The 12,902-nt window shown below is 39.7% G+C and overlaps 2 protein-coding genes across 4 annotated transcripts in view; one reads left to right on the plus strand and one right to left on the minus strand.

The window, feature by feature from the left end:
* Window positions 1-896: 896 nt before the first annotated feature.
* On the minus strand, window positions 897-8,620 carry PSMD10 (proteasome 26S subunit, non-ATPase 10). 2 transcript variants are annotated; one of them, XM_052663503.1, is made up of 5 exons: window positions 8,405-8,620; window positions 6,016-6,114; window positions 4,746-4,892; window positions 4,479-4,645; window positions 897-1,798 (listed from the first exon to the last, which is right to left on the minus strand). In XM_052663503.1, the coding sequence occupies exons 1-5, from the start codon at window positions 8,618-8,620 to the stop codon at window positions 1,645-1,647; spliced, it is 783 nt and encodes a 260-aa protein (XP_052519463.1). In that variant the 3' UTR covers window positions 897-1,644. The 2 variants fall into 2 exon arrangements, with proteins under 2 accessions (XP_052519463.1, XP_052519464.1); XM_052663504.1 differs by having other exon boundaries at window positions 1,695-1,798; window positions 4,558-4,645; window positions 8,405-8,528.
* Window positions 8,621-8,792: 172 nt separating this feature from the next.
* Window positions 8,793-12,902, plus strand: part of ATG4A (autophagy related 4A cysteine peptidase) — a 77,751-nt gene continuing 73,641 nt past the window's right edge. For both annotated transcript variants that reach the window (XM_052662980.1, XM_052662981.1), the window contains exon 1: window positions 8,793-8,826. In XM_052662980.1, the coding sequence (XP_052518940.1) occupies window positions 8,817-8,826 (10 nt within the window). In that variant the 5' untranslated portion in view covers window positions 8,793-8,816. The remainder of the gene's footprint in view (window positions 8,827-12,902) is intronic.

Here is a 12,902-nt window from a genome sequence, read left to right on the forward strand (position 1 = left end):
GCAGATGGTGACTGCAGCCATGAAATTAAAAGACGCTTGCTCCTTGGAAGGAAAGTTATGACCAACCTAGATAGCATATTGAAAAGCAGAGACATTCCTTTGCCAACAAAGGTCCATCTAGTCAAGGCTATGGTTTTTCTGTGGTCATGCATGGATGTGAGAGTTGGACTGTGAAGAAAGCTGAGCACCGAAGAATTGATGCTTTTGAAGTGTGGTGTTGGAGAAGACTCTTGAGAGTCCGTTGGACTGCAAGGGGATCCTACCAGTCCATTCTCAAGGAGATCAGCCCTGGGTGTTCTTTGGAAGGAATGATGCTAAAGTTGAAAACTCCAGTACTTTGGCCACCTCATGTGAAGAGTTGACTCATTGGAAAAGACTCTGATGCTGGGAGGGATTTGGGGGAGGAGGAAAAGGGGATGACAGAGGATGAGATGGCTGGATGGCATCACTGACTCGATCGATGTGAATCTGAGTGAACTCCGGGAGTTGGTGATGGACAGGGAGGCCTGGAGTGCTGCGATTCATGGGGTCACAGAGTCAGACATGACTGAGCATCTGAACTGAACTGAATCATTTAAAATGTTTCCCTAAAGTGAGATCAAATTTATACTTATTAATTTTCTTTTGCTCCAATTTAATTAGCAATTCAGAAGATTTTTACATATTTTAGCTGCAGTTCAAGCTTCACTAATTTTACTGACTTTAGAGCTACCAAAAATTAAGAAAGTATCTTTATAAAGCCTTTAAAGGCTTAAGTGAGTTATCTAACTGATTTGAAAGAAGAATCAGGAGATTTAGCATTTTATTTTTTTAGCTGCTGAAATATAAATCAAAATTCATTTTTGTTATACATCATGGTAACAAACTTGACATTCTTTTCAATATGGTGTGATTTAATATAGGTACTTAAAAATTTTCATGTTTGGGAACGCAGGTACACCCGTGGTGGCTTCATGTCAATGTATGGCAAAACCAATACAGTATTGTAAAGTAAAATACAGTAAAAATAAAAATTAAAAAGAAAAAAACAATACAGTTTACTTTGGAGGGAAACAGCTCATTAAAAAAGACACTCGTACCCATGTGATTTTATTTCATTTTTTTCGTGGTTATGAATGCTAAGGACAGCATCCCCGAACCGAAAACTTGGTCCTCACAAGATATAAGTCTTCCTCCAATAACAAAAAAATTAACCCGTACTGTCGGAAAAACACAGAAATATGTGGCATAGGCTTCTGAGTTGTGTTTCAACTGTATGGAGGAACATTCTAGAATCTACCTAGAAACATTGGGAAAACCATTGGCCTGGTGCTACTGGGGTTGTTCTGCCTCAAAGGGGGATAGAGGGTACGTGATAGGGTGCTTAAGACTCACAACAGCCACAGAATCACTTGCACAGAGTTAACCAAAATTCAGTACAGATAATATAAAAGAGTAGAACAATGCCAACAGTTATTCAATGCCTGGAAAGCAAGTTGTAAGCTAAGAACAAATAACTCGGCAGGAACAATAGTAAACACGTTTACAAGACTTGGGAGATGAAAAAACTTCGTCATTCATAGATGGTGTCTTGTGTACACATACATTAGTTACCAGTACATTAGGGGACAGCCACAAAACAAAGTAAGACTAAATCCAAGCTGCTTAGCTTTCCACCATTCTCTTGAGTATTAAACCCAGCCCACCTTTGGCCACTTGTAGGGGTGTTTTTTCTTCTTTATTCTCAATGTAAATGCTTGCTCCTTGGGACACCAGCAATTTTGCTTCTTCCACTCTCTCTTCATCACAGGCTAAGTGTCTGAAATCAAGGACCACAGAGATTGATTAATCATTTCCAGTTCTATATAATGGTTAGGAGTTCCTGACAGGTAGTCTAAACTGCATATGGCTGTGTGATGCTGGAAAGTTATTTAATCTTGAAAGGAAAATCTATTTCCATGGAGAAGAGTGTTTATAAGTTAAAATTCAGTGGAATATAGCTTTAGAATCTCAGATCATAAATAACAATTCTGACCCTACTACAACAAAGTGATCTAAATGCCAGCCTAAGGAACAATGCCCTCATTTTATGGAGATTAGTAGGTTACACCAAACACATACAATAATTCTGGGTTAGAATTTAGAAAAACCTCTCTATATAATCTGCTAATAGCAACTTGTGTGGTTTAAATATTGGAAAAGCAGTCTATAAAATTTTTTATATCATCTGATTGTTATAGGCACTTTGTAGGTTAGCAGGGTATTATTATCACCATTTTACAGTTGAAATTGTGACTGAGGTTAAAGTCTTTGTATATGATGACGACATGGCTGAGCAGTGAGTTGGGTGGGGGTGGGGGTGGGGACCTTGTGAGGCACTTAACAGTTTACTGGGTAGAGTACTATACACTTAACATGTTATTTTATTTAACCTTAGGGAAGAAGGAATTTTACATATCTCACATTATAGATAAGAAAATTAGACTCAGGAAACTTAAGTAACTTCTCCAAGTTATTTAATATAGCTGTTAAGTGGCTGAGTTTGGATAGGGCAAATAGCATCTAACTATTCCTTAATCTTTGGCTCTTCCCAGGATGCAACACTGCCTGTGACTCCTAAATTTCCTCCAGGCCACCCTCCCTTTCTTATTTGGAGAAAAGGGCTAGAACATGCATGTTTTTCTAAATAAAGCCACTCAGAACTACAGAGAAAAATTTTAAAACAAAGAGTTAAGAAAACAATATTGAATCTTACTCTGAACTAAAAAGAAGACTCATAGCTTTTCTGGTTCAAAAAAGTCACCATTAAATAAAGAATAAAAGTGGCCAAGTACTGTAGAAGAAATATCAAGGTAGAGGATGGCTTCAGGTCATACATAGTCAATGCCAGATGCATTTGAGTTAAATGAAAAACAGTAACTAAACCAAACCAATGCAATGTTTTTTTCGTAAAACAGCAATAAACTACAGGTGACTTAAGTGTACATAGCATAATAAGTGTTAGTCACTCAGTTGTGTCTGATTCTTTGTGACCCTGTGGACTATAGCCCACCAGGCTCCTCTGTCCATGGGATTTCCCAGGCAAGAATACTGGAGTGAGTAGTCATTTCCTTCTCCAGGGGATCTTCCCAACTCAGGGATCAAACCTGGGTCTCCTTCATTATAGGCAGATTCTTTACTGTTTGTGCCACCAGGGAAGCCCAATAAATTTAAAGAGACTGGATCTGCAATGAAAATGCCTGAGTTCTTGATTATAGCATGTGAAAGTATGTTAGTTGCTATGTCGTGTCCGACTCTTTCAACCCCATGGAATGTAGCCTGCTAGGCTCCTCTGTCCATGGAATCCTCCAGGCAAGAATACTGGAGTGGGTAGCCATTCCCTTCTCCAGGGGATCTTCCTGACCCAGGGAATGAACCTGGGTCTCCCGCATTGCAGGCAGATTCTTTACCATCTAGGCCACCAGGAAGCCCCAAAATACAGGTGAGTATTTATCTAACTTCAGGGTGAGGAAGTACTTTCTAGCTGTGAGGGAAGATTAATAGATCTGACTATATAGAAGTCGAAAACTTCTGTCATTTCAAAAAAATAAAATTTAAAGACAAACTGGGAAAAATATTTTCAACTAGCATGGAAGAAGGTTAATATTTGTACTATGTCAAGGGTATACAAACAAATTAGTAAAAATAAATTAATTTTCCAAAAGGAAACAGAGAAAGGGATATAGAAAGCTATAATTTAGAGAAGAAATATAGTCATAGGCACTAAAAATGTTTAGCTTCCTTGATAGTAAGAAAATGCAAGTTACAACTCTGAAACACCATTTTTCCTATAAGAAAAGGATATTTTTCATGTTGGAGAGGGGTAATAGGCACTCTCAAACTGCTGTTGCGAGGAGGCAATAATACAACTCCTCTGGAAGTAATTTGGGAATATACAGCAACTGTTTTAAAATGTGTATCTGTTGACCCAGCAATTCTAGTTCTACACTAAGATACTAATCAGCAATATGGCCAAAGGTTTTCGTATAACATTTGATCAATGTAGCATTATTTATAATAGCGGAAAACTCAAAAAAGCTTAAACATACAGTAACAGAGGAATTATTAAATTCTGGCATAAAATAGCATTGTGTATAGGCATTCAAAATCATTTTAGAAATATTTATTAACATTGGAAAATGCTTACACTATGAGGTAAAAAGCACAAGATATGAAACTACATACACAATATGGTTCTAATTTTTTTAAAAAGCATATGCAAAGTATGCATATTTACATATAAAAGACAGGGAGGAAATACATTAAAATGTTATCAGTGGTTATTTCTGGGTGGCAAGATGATAGGCACTTTGAATTTTTATCTTTATACTTTTGTGTACCTTCAGTTTTTTTTGGCCATAAACAGGTATTATAAGCAGAATTTAAAAAATGATGTGTAAGAATTAGCGCAAGAGGGCTAATGTCAGGTAGAATACAAATGACTGCTACTCGTCACTTACAGAGGAGTGTTACCCTCAGTGTCTTGGATGTTTGTGGAAGCTTTGTAGTACAGAAGAATATGAATCATCTTCAAGTTACCCTTGGCTGCTGCCCGGTGCATTGCTGTGGCCTCATAATGGTCCTTAGCATCTGGATTAGCTCCGCCTTCCAGTAACATGACAGCAATCTGGGAAGATGTAAAAGAAAACAATGCAGATATCTGTTAATATCTGTGTTTGCGTAGAGGTTTAGAACTCAAAAGAAGAAGCCTGGCAATGGAACCCTACCTCATGCCTGTTTTTGGAAGCTGCATAATGTAGGGGAGTACAGCCATTTTGATTGACAGCATTCACTTGAGCACCTTTTCCCAGAAGGGCTTTGACAATCTCATCTCGGCCAGCAGAAGCAGCAATATGAAGAGGAGACCAACCTGCCTGTAAAAGAGGTGGACAGAACACAAATCAGGCAGAAAAGTCACAGGGATTAATGCTAACATTAAGACAGGGTTTACAGAGCTGTGTATGAATGGTTTTAAGAAAATATATTCTTTCCCTCATCAAGCACTGCAGGATATTTGGAAATCAGATACATACAAAAGAAAAGAATCCATAATTCTGTAACATGGAGACTACTTAAGTCTAACTCTAATGTGTTTTTAAATAGGGATCGTAGGATATCAAACTTCGTTGAGTTGTATTTTCCAAAATTTCCACTTATCATCATGTTGTAGGAATTTTTCTGTCATTCTTTGGAATCATAACTTTATTGGCTGCATACTATTATGTGACTATACCTACTGTACTCAACTATTCCTCCATTATTTTTCTTTTTTTTGCCATTATGTATATTACTTCCACAAGCATCCTTGAAAAGGAACCTGCTTACAAAAAGTTTTCACCCTTATTCTTCAGAAAGTGGAAGTAAAAGTCACTCAGTTGAGTCCAACTCTTTGCGACCCCATGGACTATACAGTCCATGGAATTCTCCAGGCCAGAATACTGGTGTGGATAGCCATTCCCTTCTCCAGGGGATCTTCCCAACCCAGGGATCGAACCCAGATCTCCTGCATTACAGGCAGATTCTTTTTCAGCTGAGCCACAAGGGAAGCACAAGAATACTGGAGAGGGTAGCCTACCCCTTCTCCAGCAGATCTTCCCAACCCAGGAATCGAACTGGGGTCTCCTGCTAGAAGTCTTACCCTAAGATAACCAATACCATTGCACTAAATCTCTTTATAACAAAAAAGGTTCTAGGCCCTCATTCTAATATCTAGGCACTATTCACCAAAAATTTTTTAACATAAGAAAAATGGGTTTGTAGTCTCTTAGAGGTCATTGCAATAAGCCTTGATCTGCATGCTTACCTTAAATTACAGGCTATGAGTGGCAAAATGAAATAATGCAACCACCAGTCCTGTATTTGGTCACTGGCGCCATGCTGCAACTTCCTAGTCATAAAGGTTAAAATTTATTTGTGACTTTAATTCTCAGGCTTCAGTAAACACCAGTCTGGACTCTAAAGATAACAGGGAATTTATCGACTCTGCCTAGTACTCACATCATCTTTATCATTCACTGGCACTCCAAGTTGCAGCAAGAATTCAACAATTTCTGTATGTCCAGCTGAGCATGCCCAATGCAATGCTGTTCTGCTGTCCTACATGGGAAACAGAGAAGCAGCAAGATCAACATTCTTGAAAAGAAATAAAAGAACTAAGACGAGAAAGCAGAACATACTAATCCTGAGCCAGTGAACATACGGTTTGGAAACAAGAAATGGAGAGGACTGGATCCTCAGGTAGGTAACCTTAAACTACATTACTTACATAAGAGAGCCTAAGGTTTTAGTACCATGTGGAGAATACATTGATGAATGTAGGTAATTCTGGGTAGAATAGACCCATGAAAACAACAGAGCAAAAAACTTACTTCAGTGCTTTGGCAGAAACAGAGCTTTAGCTATGTACATATTTTTATGTCAGGCACTGTGCTAAAAATTTTACGTCTATCAACTCCTGTAATCCCCATGATTCTATATAGTATATATTATCCCCATTTTACAGATCAGGGAACTAAGATTCCTCAAGGTAAGCAGCTTGTCCAAGGTCACATAGCTAGTAAATGGTGAAGTTAGGACACAAGCCTGAATTTTCTAGATGCTCTAGAAAGAACAAGTGAATCTTATGGAAAGGAAATGTTCATAAAACTAGTTGAGATTCCCTATATAGCCATTTAAAAAACATACCACACACAGAATTAGAAAGCAACATTATTTAAAACAAAAAAAAGCTAGAAAGGAGTTTCTCAATAAGAATTTCTTACTCTTATTTTTTTTTTTGCAGTGACTGCTATATTTCTTAGCTCTGTGTAAAAGAAAATAGTATTATAAGCTTTATTACAAAAATTTCAAACTCATATAAAAATAGGCCAATCACCTATATTGTACAAATGTCTTCTAATATTTGCTTCATCTGTTTTTTTTCCCTTAAAGAGATTTTAAAAAACAAATCTTAAATATCATGACTTTTCATCCCTAAGTATTTGGGTGTCTAAAAATCACTTTGTTGTTGTTTAGTCAATTTAGTCGGTAAGTCCTGTCCAACTCTTTTGTGACCCCATGGACTGTAGCCTGCCAGACTCCTTTGTCCATGGGATTTCCCAGACAAGAATACTAGGTTGCCATTTCCTTCTCCATAAAAATACTTTACTACATAGCTATTACACTGATTAAAATTAACTCTAACTCCTTTATAACATCAAATACCCAGTCTGTATTCAGATTTCCCCAACAGTACCCCAAATATCTTTTTGCAGTTAGCTTGTTTTCAATCGGGGTCCATACAGCGTCCACAAGTTGCAACAGTTGTTTCTTAAGTCTTTTGATCCTGAATAGTTTCTCCCTTTTTTATGCCATTGACTTGATGAAGAATGGTTAGAAGTATTATTAAATCTTAATTTAACTGTGTTAAATTAAATCTAAAGTATTAAACATTACCAGACCAAACTAAAGGCAAACTAGGCAAAGGGATTTTTCAGGTTGAGCAGCAAAGGAAAGTTCCAGAGAAGTCTCCCGACTTCTAATTCTCTTCTCAAAGACACAAAATGGAGATTTTTAATTATGTGACACTATCTTGCTAGTGCTTAGCACGGTGCCTGTCAAACAGGAAGCAATCTATAAATGTTTGTTGGCTTACTGAGGGCACCATGATTCTTTCTAGAAACTCAGGGTGAAAGCATGAGGGTTCTTTACGTAGGAGAGCAGAAAGAAACATTCCCAAGGTCCACTCTCTTTTGTTTAACTTCTGCCTAAACTGCCCATTCATCCTCCAGGGAAACCTCATTCATTTTTCAAGATACAGTCAACCTTCCCTCCTTTGCAAAGTCTTTAGGGTTAGAACATTGGGCTTTCCTAAGCCAGATTAAATCAGGCCCTTCCATGATATGTTCTGAAAGCACCACGTCAACTTCTCTCCCGAAGAATACCACAATTAGAATCGGACATATGATTTGGGATTACTTTATCCACGTCTGCTCCTTCCAGTAACTGCCTGACACAGACGAGGCGTTCAGTTACACATGTTACCTCGAATAAAATCACTAATAAAAGCAAAGAAATCCATTACAAAAATCCAAAAACTTTCCTTCTCACAGATGCCTCAAAGATTGGGCATTTCTGAGAAATGAGCTAAACGTTCTAGAAATATCCAAAATACAGCGAGCTAAGTACCAGGCCAAAGGGGGAGGGGGGCAACATTGGCACTTTGCGGGGCTAGACTGGGCCGCTCTATCCCGAGTCCTGAGGTGACCCAGGGGTAGGGATGGGGAGGCGGGGGCGGGAATCCCGCCCTCTCGGAACCGGCCTCCCCCTGCACTGGGCAGGGCTGTGCAGCCACGTTGTCTCCGCCGCCGCCGCCGCCGCCTGCGGAGAGGGTCCAGTGCTGCTTTACCTGGTCAGTCCTAGTGGCCAGGGACTTATCTGCCAGGATCCTCTCCTTTAACTCCTCCAGCTTCCCGCTGTAGGCCAGGTTGCAGATCATTAGGTTAGACACACACCCCTCCATTTCGCTTTCCCAGGATCTCGGTGCAGCCAGATCCACCACCTCCTCACGTCGCAGGCTCCGAGCGCCAATCAAAAGAGCCCGTAGAGCTCCACCAATCACCATCCTCTCTTCTTCCTTTGCTCTTCCCATCGCAGGGCGCCTCTGGGAGTTGCAGTCTGAGTGCAGTTCCGGGCAGGGAGGCGCAGTCGCCACTCTCCCCGACTCTGCCCCTAGTGGGGCGGAACTACGAGTCCCAGGGTCCCGTGCGGCCGCCGTAGTCAAGTGGCTGGTGGAATTGGCCCAGGATGACAGCTGGAGAATGGAGTCAGGTATGGGGAGCGGCTTCGTGTAGAACCGGGGTGGGTGGTCGCTGTTGGGGCACTAAGTCAGTGACGCGAAATGGGCGCGGGGTCATGGCAGGAGAGTTATGGGAGCCAAAACGTCCTGTCTGGGGGCCCTGACCTGCAGTGGTAAGCGGAAGGGAAAACGATAGCAGCTGAATATTACCTCCTGAGCTCGAACCAGTGCCTGCGGCCACCCTCCCCATCGCTCCTGCCGCTGCCAAAGGATTGGAAGGAAATAAGACTTAGTTATGCTGACATTTCGGTGGAGTGGCATTAGGGCAGAATTCTGCCACAACAGTGATAGCATATGACACTAAGGTGATGTGCCAGGGTGATGCCAAAGGCAGGGTGTGATGCCATAGGAGCTACTTGATATCTAAGAGATCTCACGGAGTCCATGGCGTGGTGACATAACAACTTGAGGGTCATTTTGACACTGTCTATAGTGTTAACTCTCTAATATCACGATAATAAAGGTGACATCGAAGTTTTGCTAGACTATTAAGCTAATAGTGTTTCTATTTATGGGACTCCTAAATAGTGCCACAGCAGAAGAGATGCACGGCTTATCCTTTATAGGGGATATCCAGACTGGCATCATACCACAGCTAAGTTATGATAAGAACATACTCAAGAAGGAGACTGATTATATTTACCCTGTTATAGTGTAGAACAGGGCTTGGCAACTTTTCTGTGAAGAGCTATATAGTAAATATCTTTAGACTTTGTGAGTCAAAAGGCAAAATTATAGGATCTATACTAAGGACGGGCTTCCCTGCTGGCTCAGATGGTAAAGAATCTGCCTGCAATGCAGGAGACCGTGGTTAGATCAGGAAGATCCTGTAGAGAAGGGAGTGGCTACCCATTCCAGTGTTTTTGCCTCCAGAGTTCGCCGGACATGGGGTTACAAAGAGTCGGACAGGACTGAGCAACTAATATACTAAGGGCATTATGCCCAAACTAGGTAATGATAACAATACACTCAAAAAGGAGACTGATTATATTTATCCTGTAATAGTGTAGAACACGGTTCTGTAAAGAACCAGATAGTAAATATTTTAGGCTCTGTGGGCCAAAAAACAAAATCGAGGATAATGTGTAGGTACTTATATGACAAAGGAGAAAACAAATTTCAGCAAATGTTTATTGATAAAATTCAAAGTAATAATAATTGAGCACTTATTTTAGGTAATACAGGACAACTAATGAGAATAATGAAATTCTTTTTGGGGGTAACATTTTGTTTATTTGGGGCTAATAGTATTCTCTGTTACCGAAATAGTTTCAAATGTTCATGTTAATGCTCATCTATAATGAGATTTTACACATTTCATCTTTATAAATGTCTTTTCACACAGATAGGTTGAATGCACAAACATATTCTTGGTATTTTTCAGTTAAATTTCAGAATAGTGTGAGGTTTATGGAAAAGTTGGGAAGATAATGCAGAATTCCCATGTGCCCCTCACCCAGTTTCCCCTACTCTTCCTTTCCTATTTCTAATAACTTTATTAGGATATATTTTTCACATAAAATTCACCCATTTCAAGTGTATAGTTCAATATTTTTAGTAACTTTATTTAATGATGCAACCATAATCATAATGTTTTAGAACATTTTCACTTCCCCCCTAAATCCCTCATACTCATTTTTTTACAATTAACCCTCATTCCCACTCCCAACTCCAGGTAACCACTGATCTATTTTCTGTCTCTATAAGTTTGCATATTCTGGACATTTCATCTGAGTTAAATCAAGTAAGAAGTGGTCTTTTGTGCCTGGCTTCTTTAACTTAGCATATTTTTGAGGTTCCTCCATATTGTAGCATGTACCAATACTTCATTAATTTTTATTGCCAGTGTGCATGAATCATACAAAAATCTTTTGTGTTTAGCTTCTTTCACTTAGCATAAGGTTTCTGAAGTTTTTCCAAATTGTAGTATGTATCAGTACTTCATTTTAATGGCTAAATAATATTCTGCTGTATGGCTTTCCATATTTCACTTATCCATTCATCAGTTGGCTGGCTTCTGCCTTTTGTTTATTATGAATAATGCTGCTGTAAACATTCATGTACATGTTTCTGTGCAGATATATGCTTTCATTTCTCTTGGTACCTGTCTAGGAGTAGAATTGCTGGGCCATATGGAATTCTATGTTTAAATTTGTGAGGAACTGCCAGAATTTACCAAAGTGGCTGTATATTTTCCCCTCCCATTAGCAATGTATATTCTCCTCCACATCTTTACCAACACTTGTAAATGTCTATTTTTTTTTTATTACAGCCATTCTAGTGGGTGCAAAGTGGTATCGCATTGTGATTTTGTTGTTTTGATTTGTAACAGCATGGAAAGTGTATAAAGCATGTTGGCATCACTTATGATTCAAACAGTGTTAGCTGTTGAAATGACTTTCCTACTGTATAAGTTTCACATATAAGTGCTCTTTTGTCTTGTAATTTTAGGTTGAATTAATTAAGAAACATTATCAAGTCTGGAGCAAAAGCTAATGTCCAGGGTCATTTGGTGTTTGGTATTAGTGGGTGAAGGCAGTTCTTCCAACAGGTGAAAAAGTGTAAAAGTCATTCATACCTTCCTTATCATAAGGAAAATATAAAGTGGACCTAATTTGACTTGCCAGATGTAGCTTGCTAATGGCTGGTGTATAGTGAAAGTGTCCTGTATTTAGTAGGTGTTCAATAAATATCCAGTTGATTTCAGAGGTACAGCAGGCTTGTTGTGTGGTACTCACAAAGGATTGGGTATAGTAACATTTTACTATAATAATACATCAAAAAATTGGATTTGATTGCCAGAAACAGCTGGAGACAAACTCCAAGTGCCGCTACCACTGAGTGACTTGTTTGGGTAACCTTTTATAGATGGTATGTTGTGCTTTTAAATTATTTGATATGACTGGGTGGTTAGCTTTTAATTCTGAATCCTTTAAGTACAAGGGTAAGGTGTTCTTTCACTTTTTGAAAGCTGCAAGACAAATAGATCTCTAAGGGAGAAGATGTCTTCTCTTTTGTTACTGTCCCCAAGTATGGAGTAACAGTGTCATTACTGTTTATTTATCAAGAGTCAAAGGGGGGCCCTGTTAGGGATGGACTCCCTTGCTACTTGTACAATTGAATATTCCCTTTTCTACTGGTCATCTAGAGTCTAGGTCCTCAATTCAGTTCAGTCGCTCAGTCGTGTCTCACTCTTTGCGACCCCATGAATTGCAGCATGCCAGCCTCCCGGAGTTCACTCAAACTCACGTCCATTGAGTCGGTGATGCCATCCAGCCATCTCATCCTCTGTCGTCTCCTTCTCCTCCTGCCCCCAGTCCCTCCCAGCATCAGAGTCTTTTCCAATAAGTCAAGTCTTTGCATGAGGTAGCCAAAGTATTGGAGTTTCAGCTTTAGCATCAGTCCTTCCAAAGAACACCCAGGACTGATCTCCTTTAGAATGGACTGGTTGGATCTCCTTGCAGTCCAAGGGACTCTCAAGAGTCTTCTCCAACACCACAGTTCAAAAGCATCGATTCTTCGGCACTCAGCTTTTTTCACAGTCCAGCTCTCACATCCATACATGACTACTGGAAAATCCATAGCCTTGACTAGACGGACCTTTGTGGCAAAGTCCGAGAACAAGCCAAATCCATCGTCTGGACTTCAAGAATAATATTTACAGATCACATGTGTCAGGTATTGCGCTTTTCTCATTTAGTCTTTCACAACATCCCTTTGAGGGAGTTTCCATTATTCCCCAGTCCCCACCTTAAAAAAAAGGGGGGGGGGGAGAATACAGGCACAGAGAAGCAAAATAGCATGCTTGAGGTCACACAACTTGGCAAAGGTTGGAGCTAAAATGGTAATCCAGTGCTATTCTACCCTAAAACCCTAGCACTTAACCACTGCAACATACTGCTCAGTATTGCTGAAGATAAGATTATGTGTAAATGAAAACCTCAGATAATGCAATACTAATTCCTGTCAGAGCTCTTTGGGCTGTAACACTACCTATGATTGTGGGGAAATGACATGTTTTTCATGCTCTAGAGCAACACTGTCCAAC

The sequence above is a fragment of the Budorcas taxicolor genome, chromosome X (genome assembly GCF_023091745.1).
Source record: "Budorcas taxicolor isolate Tak-1 chromosome X, Takin1.1, whole genome shotgun sequence".
In the NCBI taxonomy this organism is placed as follows: domain Eukaryota; kingdom Metazoa; phylum Chordata; class Mammalia; order Artiodactyla; family Bovidae; genus Budorcas; species Budorcas taxicolor.

Bases quoted from the DNA above. Each gene is read 5' to 3' on its own strand.
- PSMD10 (XM_052663503.1), bottom strand. From the start codon at position 8,620: ATGGTGATTGGTGGAGCTCTACGGGCTCTTTTGATTGGCGCTCGGAGC. The intron at 6,115-8,404 runs GTAAAGCAGCAC...TTTCCCATGTAG, and splicing joins TGGCCACTAGGACTGACCAG to GACAGCAGAACAGCATTGCA. The intron at 4,646-4,745 runs GTAGGGTTCCAT...ACATCTTCCCAG, and splicing joins CTTCCAAAAACAGGCATGAG to ATTGCTGTCATGTTACTGGA.